This window comes from Artemia franciscana, chromosome 1, assembly GCF_032884065.1.
Source record: "Artemia franciscana chromosome 1, ASM3288406v1, whole genome shotgun sequence".
NCBI classification, from domain to species: Eukaryota; Metazoa; Arthropoda; class Branchiopoda; order Anostraca; family Artemiidae; genus Artemia; species Artemia franciscana.
In genome coordinates, this window is record NC_088863.1 from 9339582 (window position 1) to 9356272 (window position 16691).

A 16691-nucleotide genomic window follows, 5' to 3' on the forward strand; every position below is an offset into this window, starting at 1 on the left:
GTGGCAGGCTCTGCATCGATGATACATTTTCCTTTCCATTTAAGTGTTGGTTAAAGTCAATGACTAGAGTTTTTCCAGCTGGACCAGAGCACTCGTTAGCATGTATAAGTCTAGAATAAACATAGGAAAATCAGAAAATCATTGAGAATCAGAATTGATTTTCCGCTCTTTTCCAAAATCGGAAGCATAATCCTAAATAATATCAAAAAAAATATTTCTGCTCAATGCTCGCGGATCCCAGTTTGTACTTTTGTCTTTTGGAAGTAAATAAAACGACACAAACATTTTATATAGCCTTGAATCCAGTCAGGTAGGAAGTACTATTGTAGATGTCCCTGCTGATTATTTCAGCTAAAGAATGGTACTAAGGAATGGAATACCAAAAACTGGAGGCGGTAGGGGATTCTAGAATACTGGTTTGAAATTAAACTGGTCCAGGCTCATAATCTAAGGCGCCATTCCTAGCTATATAGGAAATGATGTATCGACCAATAATGATTAAAATAACTAGTTCATATAGGTCAATTTTCACAACTGTTTAGGTAGGATGATGTACTTGAATACGCAAAATCAAGTTTTTACCTTATTTTTGAATTTGCCACCATTCATTTCATAGGGAACAATAAAAAATACGACAATCTCTTAATTTTGAGTTTTAACCCCCCTCCCATCCACACACTTTTAGGATGGAAATGGGCATAAGGGTACGGAATAATGTAAACCTGAATTCATATATGGAGTCAGCATGTTTGATTTGATTGGAAACGACTATTTAAACTCCAAAATATTTATAAACACAAAAATCAATCCCACCCCTCATTTCCCACTTAAAGAGCTAATATATATATATATATATATATATATATATATATATATATATATATATATATATATATATATATATATAGTCAAAATCCTGGGGAGGAGAGGGGGCAAAGTTGGAGCAATTTCCCCAAACCAAGTAAAAATGACAGCAAAACTGAAAAACGAGCCAGTTAGTACCATGAAGGCAAAGTCATACTAAAGAAAGCTGACCCGTTCCTGTGGATGCTAGAATTATGCAGGCTTAACTAAGGTTGACAAGATTTTGAAGACCTTAAAGCTCAGCTGGGGTCTGGGGGCCAACTGGTATATAGGGAGATGTAGCCCCCATTATCATAGCAAATTACTTCCCTAGGGGGATAAAGTACAGAGAAACACTTTTAAGAATGTTACAATTATTTTAGAATTTCATAGAGTAATTTATTTTAAGGGTAGCCTTGACACAATATTACCACAACAGCTTTTGAATCCCCTTCCCTAACCTTTTGCAGGTAAATACAGCTTCACGACAATTGGCTAAATTTAATTACTTGTGAAAAACTAACTGACCTTCTCAAGATTCGGCCAAGTTTCCGGAATTATGTGCGTATGAATGTCAATTTTCATCTCTGCAAAAACAATAAACGTCTTTTTACAACTTAAACAAAGATACTACAAACTTGTCTGATGAGCCAACATGTAAACAAATTATAAGGCGGGGCTACATTTTTCAGGTTCATTAAAACAAAAATGCATCCAACAGTACCCGAAGTGCTCTAATGAAAGGGAATGCTTTGCTATAAAGCAGCATTGCCAGATGGAACACATTTGCACCGTCTGAGCTCTATTTTGCTGGTTGGCTTCACATTGAATGAACCTAGTTAAAATTTGTAATTGTTACTGCGTCTCTTTTCAGAAGCAGTATCTTCAATTTCTCACAATGAAATTTTTCTATCCCACAGCGTACAAAATGAAACTTCTCCATTTTCCTTTCAAGTTTTAGATGGATTTGGTCACAGAAAAGCAAAAAAAATTGGTTTATTCTTCAGATTAGCATATTTGTTAATGCAGCGATTTTGGTTATTTAGCTTTTTCCTTTTTTGTGCTATATTTTCAAATACAACACAATCGTCGCCTATTTTTTTTTTTTTTTTTAGCCATTCAATCTATTCTTTAGTCTTTATAGCATGATTTTCTTCGTTGTCATAGTTATCTCTTGTTGCTATGTCAAGTTTTGAGCCACTAAAAAGAACACAAAGTTTTGAATGACAATCTATTTTACAAGTCACATTTATCGTTGTCATAGGTATCTGTTACCTCTCGTTGCTGTGTTATGTTTTAGACCAGTATAAAGAACGAAAAAGTTTGAGTCACAACATTTACACATGTCACATCTATCGTTGTCGTATTTATCTATTGTTTCTACGTAAAATTATGGTCCGGGAAAAAAACGGTTTCGAGTCACAGCAATTTTAAAACTAAAGCCTCAACAAAAATATACCAGCACCCTTAACACTTCAAACGGCTACAATAAAAGATTGCGAATCGAGCATTTTCTCTCTCGAGGTCAAGATTTAAATTTGAAGGGTTAAAAAAAAAAACACAGTGCGCTCCCTGCTCTATGCATCAGAGGCATGGAAAAATTATGTTATGATTTTTACGAATCACATGATGTATGCAACTATCGAAAGAGATCACCCCTCCGTGATTAGTGATTAATGACGGATCAATTGACAAGTGACCTTTTATATTTATTATCTCTCTGAATAAAGGATATTTCTAGTTTTCTTTGAAAAGAAAACAGAACCCTTTACATGATACCTAAAAAATCAAGAACCTCAAAATCTAAATACCTTTTGCCTACTATATCCAATTCAGATTTATAGTAGAGAAAACGGATTGTGCCCGTGCTTTTCTAGTACAATAGTCAAATGTTTTTTCTAAGATTTCTGGAGAAGCGGTTGTCAGGTTTTACTTTTTTTATCTCTTTTTACAAGTTAAGGTAACACCGCCTGACCCATTCTAAATAGTTTTGCCACACAAACTAAAAAAAACAAAAAATGGAAGAGACAGGGAGATCCGTTCTGGTATTGCATGACCTCAAAATGTACTAAAAATTTTAAACCTTAACTGTCAGTGGCGTTAGTAGCCACTAGTCACGCATCAATCATGAAACTACGCATCAATCTACGCATGAATCTAAGAATTTAATAGATAGTAAGTGGCAAAATTTTCTTTTGGGTAGGGAGAGGGGCAACAATCCTCCCAGATCTTAGTTTTACTACCTATCCCCCTCCCGGCCCTAGTTGTCCTGAGGCTCTAGTGAGAATCTCACTAGATTCTCACTAGAATCGACCCTCAGATACTCTTTAAAATGTATTGTAAGCTTGCTAATTTTAGGAGTTGAGAAGTTCTGACATTCTATAAACCGAGCACCTATTAACCAAGTTAAGACACGACATGTAGGCTGGTAGAACACAAATAATATACATTAAGATGTTGCTAAAACGAAGTTATTCTGATGATTCTGTTAGCTTTGTTAATTTTTCCCACTGTTTGTTGGCTTTGGATGATTGCGACTTACTTTAACATGAAAAGAATTAGGTTTATGTAAAATTCAAGCCTGCGTACTGTATTTGAAAATTCAAAACCCTAGATTTCTCCGCTTTTTCCCCAATTTCTTTTGGTTGTTTGAATAATACAAAGATTTTAGGACAGTATCAGAACTTGCTGAGTATTGCCGGGTTAAACTGCGAAAATAGAAAAGCAAAAATAATTAGGCAGATTTGGCAAACTTTTTCGTCCGTAAAAATTCAAACGACTAACGATATGTTGATTCCCATAAAGGACCAAACCTGCAAAGAATAGCTAAACCTTCTTAAGCTATTTGGTGCCATGTTTTTTCCCTTAGTTTTCACTTATTTTTCACCACCTTTTTGTGCCCACTAGGACCAAAAACTGCCTAACTGTATATGGAGGCCTTTTTCGTTAAAAGTTGAGACCCCTTTTTTGGTTTTATTCTTTGATTATAGAAGATATATGTATGCTTGTGTTACTTTCCACTTCACCGATTCAATCTGTCTAATTTAATTTTCACTGTACTTGGTACTTGGTATAAAAAATGCCATTACCCGTAGCAATCAAGCAAGTTAAATATAACACCCAATTATGAAGTATCTCTAAAAAAAAAAGCAAATTCACCATTCACAACAAGAACTCTACTTAAACATAAATAACTAGTTTTAGAGTGTAACAGTGGTATAGACAAAGAACGGGGAGAGCCGTAATAGGAAATATATTTGTCTGACTGTTGCCACATGGGTTTTTTATATTAAAATTCTTTCCCACATCTCCGAATAGCGCAAAGGCCCGGGAATAGGAAGTCTCTCTTGACAATTAATTGCTTTTCAAATTTCAAGAGCAACACAATGAAATATTGCTTGTTTTGTGGTTTGAATTCTGGATATTAGATTGAATGATCTGGTCTTTGTAATGAGGTAAGATTAGATACTGGACTAAGTCAACAAACACTCAAGAGACGGACAGTTTGTTTTCTTTTCAGCATACATTTTTGGGATTCGATAGCTTAACGGATTACCCTACCTTGTCCATTATAAACGTCTTTAGTTTGTGTGGCCAAACCACTTAGAATTGAATTGACGCTCTTGCAGAGCTTGGATAAGAGATCTGAATATATGACAGAAAACTTCTTAGAAAATTCTTGGAAAAACATTTAGTTTCTCCCGTTTTGTGCGGGAGATAGAGATGATCAGATTCAATGAAACTTGCACGAATAGTAAGTGTAATTTATGTTTTTTTATTTAATGGGGCATAATTTCTGTTTAAAGTTCAGAAAAGGGCATTTCCCTTTTCTACCACACCTGCTTAGGAAACATAAGAAATCAGTTCAAAGGAAGTATCATTCGAGTAATTTAACAGCTTTGGGAGTTAATATTGTACTAACCGCCTTCATTGAAAACCTTGCCGATATAGGATGCACAGTATTTATTTTAGATGCATATTCAACCTACATTGCTTTCCTTAAAAATTAGTAAGAGATTGTTTATTTTGTTTATTTTAAACTAACCTCTTATTAGCTTTTCGAACCATTGACACATCCGAGATTCCTAATTAATTTTTAACACAATTGCTTTGGGAGTACACTATGGTACTGGGAAAATTTGCTAATGTCCGTTTTGTATATGAGACGGTCAGCCGACGCTAAGCCTTACAAAAAGATTTTTAAGGTATTGAATCCCCTTGAGAATGGCAAGGTGGAACCATAGAAAACATGTCAATGAACGAATTTATTTCAAGATCAAACAATTTAACAAAGGATATGAAAAATTACCAAAATTACGATGCGGAAACATTAGCCAAATGGGAATGGGGGTGTTTCTATAACGGAAAACAAACACAAACAAAATGAACAATAAAACCTAACTTATAATAAAGAACAATACGAAAGCCCATGCTTAATGGCAGGCTTTCGTAGTGCATTATCTGTCAATGCCCCCCCTTTAAGTTTGGTCAAAAAGGCGAAATTGTGCAATTAAAATGGACCTAGCTCACGGCTCCAGTTCAAAAATATAACAGTTCAAAATAGGGATGAAACCTCTTAATTGACAGTGAAACAAATATTTTTTTTTTACTGGATATTTTGGACACATATACAGTGTCCATCATCTGTAGTAAAACTGCTTTTACTGCTGATGATGGATACTGTTTATGTGTCCGAAATATCCAGTTAAAAAATTTTATATTTGTTTCACTGTCATTTAAAAGGTTTCATCCCTATTTTGAACTGTTATATTATCGTCACGGAAAGGCAGTGTGGTCTTCGAAGTTATCTATGGCTCCAGTTCAAAATAGTTAAGAAGTGAGGGGGGTAATATATCCCCCCAAGCTTTCTTAATGAAAATAATGAATATACTTATTCTAAATCAAGTGAAAGGCAATTTTTTTTCAATTCTCTTTAAAGAAAATATCAAATACATTTTTTTTCCAAATCTAGGGGATAGGGTGAAAAACTGTAGATTTGAGTGAGAGGAAAATGTTTCACACGCCTCCCCCTTGCATTTTCTTCCTGACCAAGTGCAGTTTCTACTATTTTCAGATAGCTGGTGCAAGAGGATAGCTGTAGTCCATTCTTAATCTCACTTATAAGTGAAGTTCTAATTCAAGCATTCCCAGATAAAGTAACGAAAAAGAAATATAATTTTTTTGAACTGGTTATATGTAAAGTTGCGCAAAGATATAAACGCTGTCTGATATAAAAAACGCGGAAAAATCGGGAACTCGATTTTTAACGAAAATCCTCCATATGCAACCGCGCACCTTTTTTTTATAGTAGCGACTACCAAATCAAACAGTTCGTGGTAACGAACTTGTAGTAAGGAGCGACCCGGCTCAATAGTAACCGAAACTCCAAAAAATGGAATTTTGATGGCAATAGTTACATCAAAAGAATCGCATTTTTACGCTGCTTCTAAATATATAAGTTTCATCAAGTTTATTTTTACCCATCAAAAGTTACGAGCGTGAGAAAATTTGCCTTATTTTAGAAAATAGGGAAAAACACCCTCTAAAAGTCCAAGGATCTTAACGAAAATCACGCCATGAGATTCAGCTTATCAGAACACCCTACTGTAGAAGTTTCAAGCTCCTATCGTCAAAAATGTGGAATTTTGTATTTTTTTGCCAGAAGACAGATCACGGATGCGTCTTTAGTCGTTTTTTTGTTTTTTCTTTTCCCCAGGGGTGATCGTATCGACCCAGTGGTTCTATAATGTCGCGAGAGGGTCAATTCTAACGGAAATGAAAAGTTCTAGTGCCCTTTTTTAGTGACCAAAAAAACTGGAGGCACCTAGGCCCCCTCCCACGCTCATTTTTTCCCCAAAGTTACTGTATCAAAGTTACTATATCAGTTCTTTTTAATTTTTTTTTAAAGTACAGTTATGAGAAAGAGTCAAACTTTAGCTTAAAGAGCAAGGCGTTGAGGAGGGGACAACCCCTTACATAAACGGAATAATTTCTGTTCGTTTTAAGTTTTAATGTCGCTCCTTACTTGCTGTTAAAAAACTTGTTTTTTTTTTCATTTAATTTAGGAAAAAAACCGTGGTTCATCAGCAAAAACTACGCTAAAACAGAACTAAGCTAAAAAGTCAGCTCACATAGGTCGAGAAAATACAATTTTTCTTTGAAACTGTAGCCTACTTGTTTCCGGGAATCAACAGATTGCTAAGGTTTGAATTTTTATGAACGAAAAGTGCTGTCAAATATAACTAATTAATCTTCGTTATTTATTCTCATGGTTCAACGTGACAACACTAACACAAATGTGACACCGCATTAACAACTTAGTAATTTAGAAACTACCATAATTTAGAAAAGTCTATGAAAATTCCAGTCGTAAGAATAGACCTAGGATGGGTCGTTTTTTGTACGATATTTGGTGCCTTATGGTTCTTCACCATGACACTGTCAAGGCAAATTTATATATATATATATATATATATATATATATATATATATATATATATATATATATATATATATATATATATATATATATATATGTATATATATATATATATATATATATATATATATATATATAAAGTACCAGGCCCCGGCCATCGACAAGCGGCAAGTTTCTGTATATGAATTATTATTGTCACTTGTAGTCTAAAATCAGTCAATTTGAGCCTTCTCTTGATATCTTGAACGTCTGGACCTTAAGATAAAAGAATTGTCTCGGTAAAATGAAATTTTTTGTTGGACCTTTAACTTTTGCCATAGCTTGTCGTTTGTCATTATAAAAGACATATAGTCAAACCTTTGTTTCTTTTAATTTTTCAGGTGTGATATAAAAACTTCTTTTTCATCCAACGAAAGTTCTAGTCCAGGTTTTCGATTTTCAAAGGTATGGTAAGCATTGATGATCTTATCCATGTCAAAATCTAAAACCCAATCATCATCCCTATCATTTTCAATTTATTTGGCTCGTTTTACCTCGCCTTGTCTTTCGTCATTATGAAATACATATCACCAAACCTTCGTTCTTTAACAAAGGCATGGTAGGCATTGATGACCTTATCTATGTCAAAATCTCAAACCTAATCACCATCGCTATCATTTTCGATTTTGACACGTTTTCAATCTCGCTGTCCATGTTGATTTTCATTGACTCGCTCACAAACTCTGTGTCGCATGTTTACTAACCGTTTTCTGACCTTTGCTTTTCATTTTTATTTTTGACACGCCACCGCTGTTCTTCTAACCGTGTTTGTATTTAATCTTCATTTTCATTTTTGACTCACTCACATGCCCGGTGCCGCATCTCCTCTAGCTGCATGTGTATTTTCTATTAATTTCATTATTGAAACAACGTCGTTTGTCTTCTAACCACGTGTGTCTTTGATCTTTATTTTCATTTTTGACTCACTCACATGTTTGGTGTCGAATGTCTTCTAATCACGTGTGTCTTTGCTCTTCAGTTTGATTTTTGACACTACAAATTGTCGTTTTCGCATATTTTCTAACCGCGCGTGTCTTTGCTCTTCATTTTCATCTTTGACTCGCTCACTTATTCGGTGTTGCATGCCTCCAAACCGCGTGTCTCTTTGCTCTCCCTTTTCATTTTTGACACGCTGTAATTGTAGTTTTCGCTTATCCTCTAGCCGCCAATGTCTTATCTCTCCATTTTCATTTTTGACAAGTTTTTGGGTTTTTATTACTTCAGACAGTTTAGCAATGACCTTTGCTTTAGCTGCTCGTATTGGCGTTGTCGCAATTGATGGTCAAGGTTGTCAATTTTCATATCTTATCACGTTTGAAAGTTCAGGTGTTGGTTCCAAAAAATCATCATTTATAGTAACTGCAACTGTAAATTTTCATCTTTTTGGCCTTCCAACAGACATTATATAATATAAAAAACTGATGCGTTGGAAACTCAATAATCTTGTTTATGGTTGGGGAGCCCCCACCACTTTGAAAAATATTTTCAATACAATTCTGATTAACAGTAATGAGAGTAATTTATGCTTCCGCTCTTGCATATGCTTCCAAAACGATCATTATGAAGGATTGTAAGTAAGGAGTGACTTATGTTAATGGAAACGGAAACTCGAAACTACAGAAGTTTGAAAACTCTATATGACAAAAGGATATACGTTTTAAGATAATCATAAATCTGAAAAACTCATTAAGTTTGTATTTACCAATTAAAAGTTACGAAAATTTGATTTTTTTTGTACTCTTGGAAAAATTTTAGAAGGCCTTCAAAAATTGAGAGTCTTTGGTAAAACTATATCGTCAAACTCATCATATGTCTGATGACAGTGAGCCTCTGGATGAGAAGTTAGAAACCCTTATATACAAAAATACAAAATTTTGTATTTTTAAAACAGTTCGTGGTAAAGAACTGTAAGCAAGGAGCGGTTCGGCTCAATAGTAACCGAAAGCCTAAAAAATCGAATTTTGACATCAATAAACATATCAAAATTTGGCTTATTATGCTTTTTCCAAATATATAAGATTAAAGTTTAGTGCTAATCATTAAAAGCGACGAGCCTGATAAAATTTCCCTTGTTCTCGAAAAAGGGTCAAACACCCCCCAAAATTCAAAGAATCTTAATGAAAATTAAACCGTCAGGTTCAGCATATCCAAGAGTCTTATAGCTGAAGTTTTAAGCTCTCATCTGCAAAATACGAAATTTTGTATTTTTCATCAGAAGTAAGATCACGAATGTGCGTTTAATTGAGGTTTTTTTTTAAGGGTGGTTGCATCAAACCAACAGCCCTAAAATACCAGGAAAGGGCTCATTCAAACGGAAATTAAAGTTCTAGTGCTCTTAATTGACCAATAAGACTGGAGGGCAGCTAGCCCCCTTCCTACGCCTATTTTTCACCAAAGTCTTCCGATCAAAATTTTGAGATAGCCATTCTCTTCGGCATAGTCGAACGATCTAATAACTATCTGTTTTAAGGTGACTTGACCCCTCCCTACCACAGCCCCAGGAGAAGGGTACAAGCTATGAACTTTGCCCACTGTTTACGTATAGTATTAGCTCTTGGAAGGCATAACAGATACTTTAGGGGGAGTTATGTGGGAGAGGGGTGCCACATGGGATGATCTTTCCACAGGTAAGTTTTTCTTGGGGAAGGGATTTTACATGAAGGGGAAGTTGGATTTCCCGTCATTATTTAAAAACGATCAAAAATTAAAAGTAACAAATTTTTGAACTGAAAGTAAGGAGCAACATTATACCTTAAAACTAACAGGAGTTATTACAAATACAAGGGGGATGCCCCCTCCTCCATACCTTCTTAACTTTAAAAAATGCTTATCACTTTGATCACTTGCATTCTAATTAAGCGGCCCCTGCGTTTCATGAGTCATTTCTAAATAAGTGGAACAAAAATTAAAACTTAAGCTTAAAGAGCGAAGTATTGAGGATGGGACAACCCCCCTCATAATCGTAATGATTACAGTTTGTTTAAGTTTTTATACTGCTCTTTTCTTCCAGTTGATTTGAGGCAGCGGAGTAGCATTGCAATGATCCATGTGCCTTTCATGTATTATTTTTCCAGACACTTCGTGTGGAAAGGGGTTTATTAGAAATTGGAAGGGGGCTTATTAGATTGTGAATTCAAAGTTTAAATGCTATTTGTAAAATACCACGGCGATTGGAGCAAAACCAGTCCTCCTATTAGACATTTTCTGTTTCCTACACCCCATCCCCTCTCCATCAAGACAACTGACCGATATTTCATGATTTGTATTTTTTATCTTTGGTGTTCATTAAATAGAAACTTTTAGAGATTGTTTTCCAGGTTAAAGCTCGACTATTTTCTTGTAGGTGAGGGAGTAGGGTCCAGGGCCCAGGAACGGGCTAAAACTTTGTTCACTGATAGGGTAGAACCTTACAGCTGTAAACTTAAGTTTGGGACTTAGGTCCAAGGACATAGAGAACCTAATTTAAAAATATTATTTTGGAGCACGCCTCCTCACCCCCCCCCCCAAAAAAAATAGGGCTCAAAGAAGAGTCAAGAGATTTCTAAAGTATTGGTGTCGAAACTTGTATCCTTAAGTTCTTTGGGCCGAGCGTGGACCCTTACAAAATGAGTTAAGATAGATATATACCCCCCCCCACCAAAAAAATAGGGGGCTACAAAGGGTCAGAAAAGTAACAGAAAGTTTTGTATCTCCGCCACATAGTATGGAAATGATGGTCAACGAGGCTCATTTGATCAAAAATCAAAGGTTTTAGCGCTCTTATCAACGACCAAAAGGGATCAGAGGGCAATTAGCCTCCCTTCCATTTCTCTTACTACTACCCACCCAGCCCTTATTTTTCTTGATCCCTGTTAAATGGTGCTATTTTCTGGGAAATGAGCTATTTTCTTTCAAAACGGCGAATGGTCTAGTAAGTATGCATTAAGGGGCAAAATCACCTCCACTTCTTCAGAATAAATGACCAATAATGTAATTACGTCATTTATACAATTATCAAAATCACAGATAGATATTAGTAGAAAAGACAATTCCAGACCCGTTGATAACTCCCTCTGAACAATTTCCTCGGGACATATCCACATGCAAAATTTAGTCGGCAAAAAGAAAGTAAGACAAATGATTGCATATACACATATAGTGTAATCTTAACATACAGTGATTTGAATGGTCAGGTAGGGTATGGTTTTTGAAACGTGAATGCTTCAGAAGGCAATGGAGGATTTGTTTGATATTTTCCGAGGAATTGTCTACAGATACTACTTTTGGGTACCCATCTGACTCTATGTCAAACAGCAAGCTGTACGAAAAATGGGGATCTATTCCACTTATAGGGATATAATGAGAGAAAGGTTAAGATGGCTAATTATATAAAATATTACTATAAATAGCCAAGTCAAACACAAAACAAGTAAAAACTACCATAAAGAGGAGTAGGGCTAAGGCCCTGTGTGCCTTCTAAAGATTAAAACGTAATTTGTACCTTTGTTATATTGTATTAAATTAGCGACTCTTCTTGACTACTAAGGTCCTTGCGTAGGTCCGACAGTGTATTGCTAGAGCTGGGTTTGATATCTGGTTTCCGTATCACCAAACTGAGGTCACGCCCACTGCGGCACCACAAAACAATATAGTCTGCACTTTACTGAAAACAAAAAACATTTTAAGCATTTTCTTTATATTTAGATGTCAATCCACATCCATTTTTTTTCAGCAATCTTAGTTAAGATACAATACAAAACCACTTAGTAACCTCATTTCCTACCTGTACCAAATCCTGTTTAGGGTTACGGTCTCCTTTACTTATAGTGAATTTTTAAGGACATTAAATGTTTTTATTTTAATATGTGATGTTATCTTGAATGATGGTTACCTGCTAATACCTGGTCAAGAAAAAAAATAGCTAATCGAAAGAAAAAAAAATCCATCTCATGTTTGCAAATCGTCGTGTCCTATAAAGTAGCAAAAAATATATTCCAAATTTAAATGCAATAAAAATGTTTATTTTTAAATTCTTGATGCTTATTTACTCCACAGTTGCAGTATATGCCATTTAATTTCTATTTCCTGTTCTTAACATGTCCAAGAGGTAAGTAACAACGCATTAAAATTGTAATAAAATTATTATATATTTAATAAAAAATGTAATTAAAAAACATTAAAAAAAATATTATAAATACTATAAAATTAATATTATATTATATTAATTAATATATTTTTTAATTAATATATATGATTATTAATATATTAATATATAATTAATTAATATATTGTATCAATTAATATAAATAAAATTAATTAATATAATATTAATATTATAATTATTATTTTTAAAAATATTGTAAATATTATAAAAAAATATTATATATATAATAGAAAAACTCTTGATGCTTATTTACTCCACAGTTGCCTCATATGCCATTTAATTTCTATTTCCTGTTCTAAACATGTCCAAGAGTAAATAACAACGCCATAAAATTGTTATTACCACCAGACCAAGTTTTTAATGAGATAAAAGAAAAGTATGTCTATTTAATTTTATGTGATATTCGAAGTATGAGGGATTTCTAAATTTCTTCATTTAACACAAGTGTCATAATACTCTATGATGATTCTGTTATAAGAAGATTAAATAAAAAGAACAAGTTTTTTTTTTTTAATCTAACAGTCCGTTGTAACGAACTGTAGTAAGGAGTGACCCGGCTCAATGGTAACCAAAACTCTAAAAAATCGAATTTTGATACCAATAACTACCTCAAAAGAATCAAATTTTAATGCTGATTTTAAATATATAAGTTTTATTAAGATTAGTCTTACCTATCAAAAGTTACGAGCCTGAGAAATTTTGCCTTCACACCAAACAAAAATCACACCATCAGATTCAACGTATCAGAGAACCCTATTGTAGAAGTTTCAAGCTCCTATCTACAAAAATGTAGAATTTTGTATTTTTTGCCAGAAGGCAGATCACGGATGCGTGTTTATTTCTTTTTTTTTACCAGGGGTGATCGTATCGACCCAGTGGTCCTAGAATGTTGCGAGAGGGCTAATTCTAACGGAAATGAAAAGTTCTAGTGCCCTTTTAAGTGACCAATAAAATTGGAGGGCACGTAGTCCCCGTGGGAGGGGCTACAAGTTACAAACGCTGACAAGTGCTTACATATAGTAATGGTTATTGGGAAGTGTACAGACGTTTTCAGGGGGATTTTTTGGTTGGGAGGAGGGGTTGAGAAGAGGGGGATATGTTGGGGGAACTTTACATCGATGAATTTGTCATGGGGGAAAAAATTCCATGAAGGGAGCGCAGGATGATCTAGCATTATTTAAAAAAAAACAATGAAGAAATAATTATGAAAAAGTTTTTTCAACTGGAAGTAAGGAGCAGCATTAAAACTTAAAATGAACAGAAATTATTACGCATATGAGGGGCTCACCTCCTCCTAATACCTCGCTCTTTACGCTAAAGTATTTTTAGTAATTTCAACTATTTATTCTACGGCTTTTGTGATTCAGGGGTCATTCTTTATGAATTGAGACAAAATTTAAGCTTTAATGTAAAGAGCAAGGTACTGACGAGGGGTTGAACCCCTCATATATGTACTAAAAAGATGAGAATACAAAAGTTCGTTACGTAAGCTAATTTACAAGCCACGTATATCTTTTGGTAATAAAAACAATCGTAAGAAATTAAAATTCCTAGTTGCCTTTTTAAGTAACCAAAAAACCGGAGGGCAACTAGGCTTCCTCCCCCGCTCCATTTTTCTCAAAATCATTCGATCAAAACTATAAGAAAGCCATTTAGCCAAAAAAAAATAATATGCAAATTTCGTTTTAATTATTCCTCTGCGGAGAGCCAAAGTCAAAACATGAATTGATTCAAAAACGTTCAGAAATTAAATACAAAAAACAAGTTTTTTAACTGAAAGTAAGGAGCGACATTAAAACTTAAAACGAACAGAAATTACTTCGTATATGAAAGGGACTGCTTCCTCATCAACGCCCTGCTCTTTACGCTAAAGTTTTTTACTGTTTTAAAAAGAAGAGTTGAGAGAAAGAGTCAAACTTTAGCGTAAAGAGCGGGGCGTTTATGAGGAAGCAGCCCCTTTCATATACGAAGTAATTTCTGTTTGTTTTAAGTTTTAATGTCGCTCCTTACTTTCAGTTAAAAAACTTTTTTTTATTTAATCGGAAGATTTTGAGAAAACAGGACAGAGGGAGGAAGCCTAGTTGCCCTTCAATTTTTTGATTACTTAAAAAGGCAACTAGAACTTTTAATTTTTTACGAACATTTTCATTAGTAAAAAATATACGTAATTTACGAATTAACTTACGTAACGAACTTCTATATTCGTATGTTTTTATTGCGTATTTGAGGGAGTTCACCCCTCGTCGATACCTCGCTCTTTACACTAAAGCTTAAATTCCGCCCCAATTCCTTAAGAATGACCCTTGAATCACAAAGGCCGTAGAATAAATAGTTTAAATTACTAAAAATACTTTAGCGTAAAGAACGAGGTATTAAGAGGACGTAAACCCCACATATGCGCAAGAATTTCTGCTCGTTTTAAGTTTTAATGCTGCTCCTCACTTTCAGTAGAAAAAAAACTTTTCATATTTATTTTTTCATTGGTTTTTTAAATAATGCTAAAACATCTTGCGCCCCCTCCATTGAAAGTCTCTTCCTCCATGAGAAGTTTTTCCATGGAAAGATCCTCCCACGTACTCCCCCCACCTCAACTCTCCCTCCCAAACCAAAAAAATCCCCCTGAAAACGTCCGTACACTTCCCAGTAACCATTACTATATGTAAACACAGGTCAAAGTTTGTAACTTGTAACCCCTCCCACGGGGACTGCGGGGGAGTAAGTCGTCCCCAAAGACATAGTTATTAGGTTTTTGACTATGGTGAATGAAATGGCTATCTCAGAACTTTGATCCGGTGACTTTGAAGAAAAATGAGCGTGGAAGGGGGTCTAAGTGCCCTCCAATTTTTATGGTCACTTAAAAAGGGCACTAGAACTTTTAATTTCCGTTAGAATGAGCCCTCTCGAGACATTCTAGGACTACTGGGTCGATACGATCACCCCTGAGAAAAAAACAACAACAAATAAACAAATAAACACGCATCCGTGATTTGTCTTCTGGCCAAAAATGCGAAATTCCGCATTTTTGTAGATAGGAGCTTGAAACTTCTACAATAGGGTTCTCTGATACGCTGAATCTGATGGTGTGACTTTCGTTAAGATTTTATGACTTTTAGGGGATATTTTCCCCTATTTTCTAAAATGAGGCAAAATTTCACAGGCTCGTAACTTTTGATAGGTAAGACTAATCTTGATGAAAGTTATATATTTAAAATCAGTATTAAAATGTGATTTTGTGATGTAACTATTGGTATCAAAATTCCATTTTTTAGAGTTTCGGATACTATTGGGCCGGGTCGCTCCTTACTACAGTTCGTTACCACGAACTGTTTGATAGAGTTTTTTTAATATTTTACAAACAATCCCAGAAAAAAAAATCCAGAACGCAAATCATTTAATTTGGTTTGTGACGACAGAAGTTTTACAACCTTCCTTTCGATGCATAATTGTGCCCCTTTTTTGTAATTAATTTACTACCTGACCCGTTGCGTGTTGCTGAGATTCTAAAAAAAAGAAAATTCCAGAAAACGTTTTCCACCCCCGGGAAATTATACGCCACCAAAATTGCCCCTTTGAAAAACAACCTCCTCCAAGGAAAAAATTCCCTCGCAAGAGCTTCCCCTGGAGTATTCTTTTTCACGAATCATCCGCGCCTCGGATGATTCCCCTGTGAATTGACATCGGTTGTACTTTTAGATATAAAGATATTTGAAATAATGTCCTCGAAAAATTCATCCAAATATCATTCATATTTGAATGAAATCTCCTCGGGGAAAATCCCCCCCCCCCGAAGATTCCTCTTTTTTGGGAAATTGACTCCATAAATGGAAAACTTCTATAAATAAATAAAAAAATGATAATGTTTTGTAAGATAGATTTAATCTTTGAATAAAGGCTCAATAAAGTTGTCCTTTACCCTATATTTATATAAATCACCTAATTAATTTACTCAAATTATATGTGCAAAAATCTAGCTATATATGCAAAACTACGACTACTACTACCACAATGCTACTACTATTACTACTGCTACAACTTTGATTGTGAATTCTACTAAGGCTAAGGGTATTACGGTGAAGATTTAGGAAATATTGTGGGGTAAGTTAAACTAAAATAAAATACACTATGTGCATACTGGTTGTCAAAAGGGTTTATCAACAATATTTTATGAAATGGCTTAGAGGGAACTGGAGTTCCAGGGCATAATGAGAGGGACGCTCAAGGGACCAG

General features: G+C 34.7%; 2 protein-coding genes across 2 annotated transcripts in view; one reads left to right on the forward strand and one right to left on the reverse strand.

Annotated features, from left to right (window-relative positions):
* The window catches only part of LOC136025168 (2-amino-3-carboxymuconate-6-semialdehyde decarboxylase-like), a 146085-nt gene extending 144529 nt beyond the window's left edge, over positions 1 to 1556 (reverse strand). The window contains exon 1 of the mRNA XM_065700935.1: positions 1372 to 1556. Coding sequence (XP_065557007.1) covers positions 1372 to 1428 — 57 coding nt within the window. The 5' untranslated portion in view covers positions 1429 to 1556. The remainder of the gene's footprint in view (positions 1 to 1371) is intronic.
* A 2586-nt stretch (positions 1557 to 4142) lies between these two features.
* Positions 4143 to 16691, forward strand: part of LOC136025174 (uncharacterized) — a 43533-nt gene continuing 30984 nt past the window's right edge. Inside the window, exon 1 of the mRNA XM_065700948.1 lies at positions 4143 to 4298. Coding sequence (XP_065557020.1) covers positions 4294 to 4298 — 5 coding nt within the window. The 5' untranslated portion in view covers positions 4143 to 4293. The remainder of the gene's footprint in view (positions 4299 to 16691) is intronic.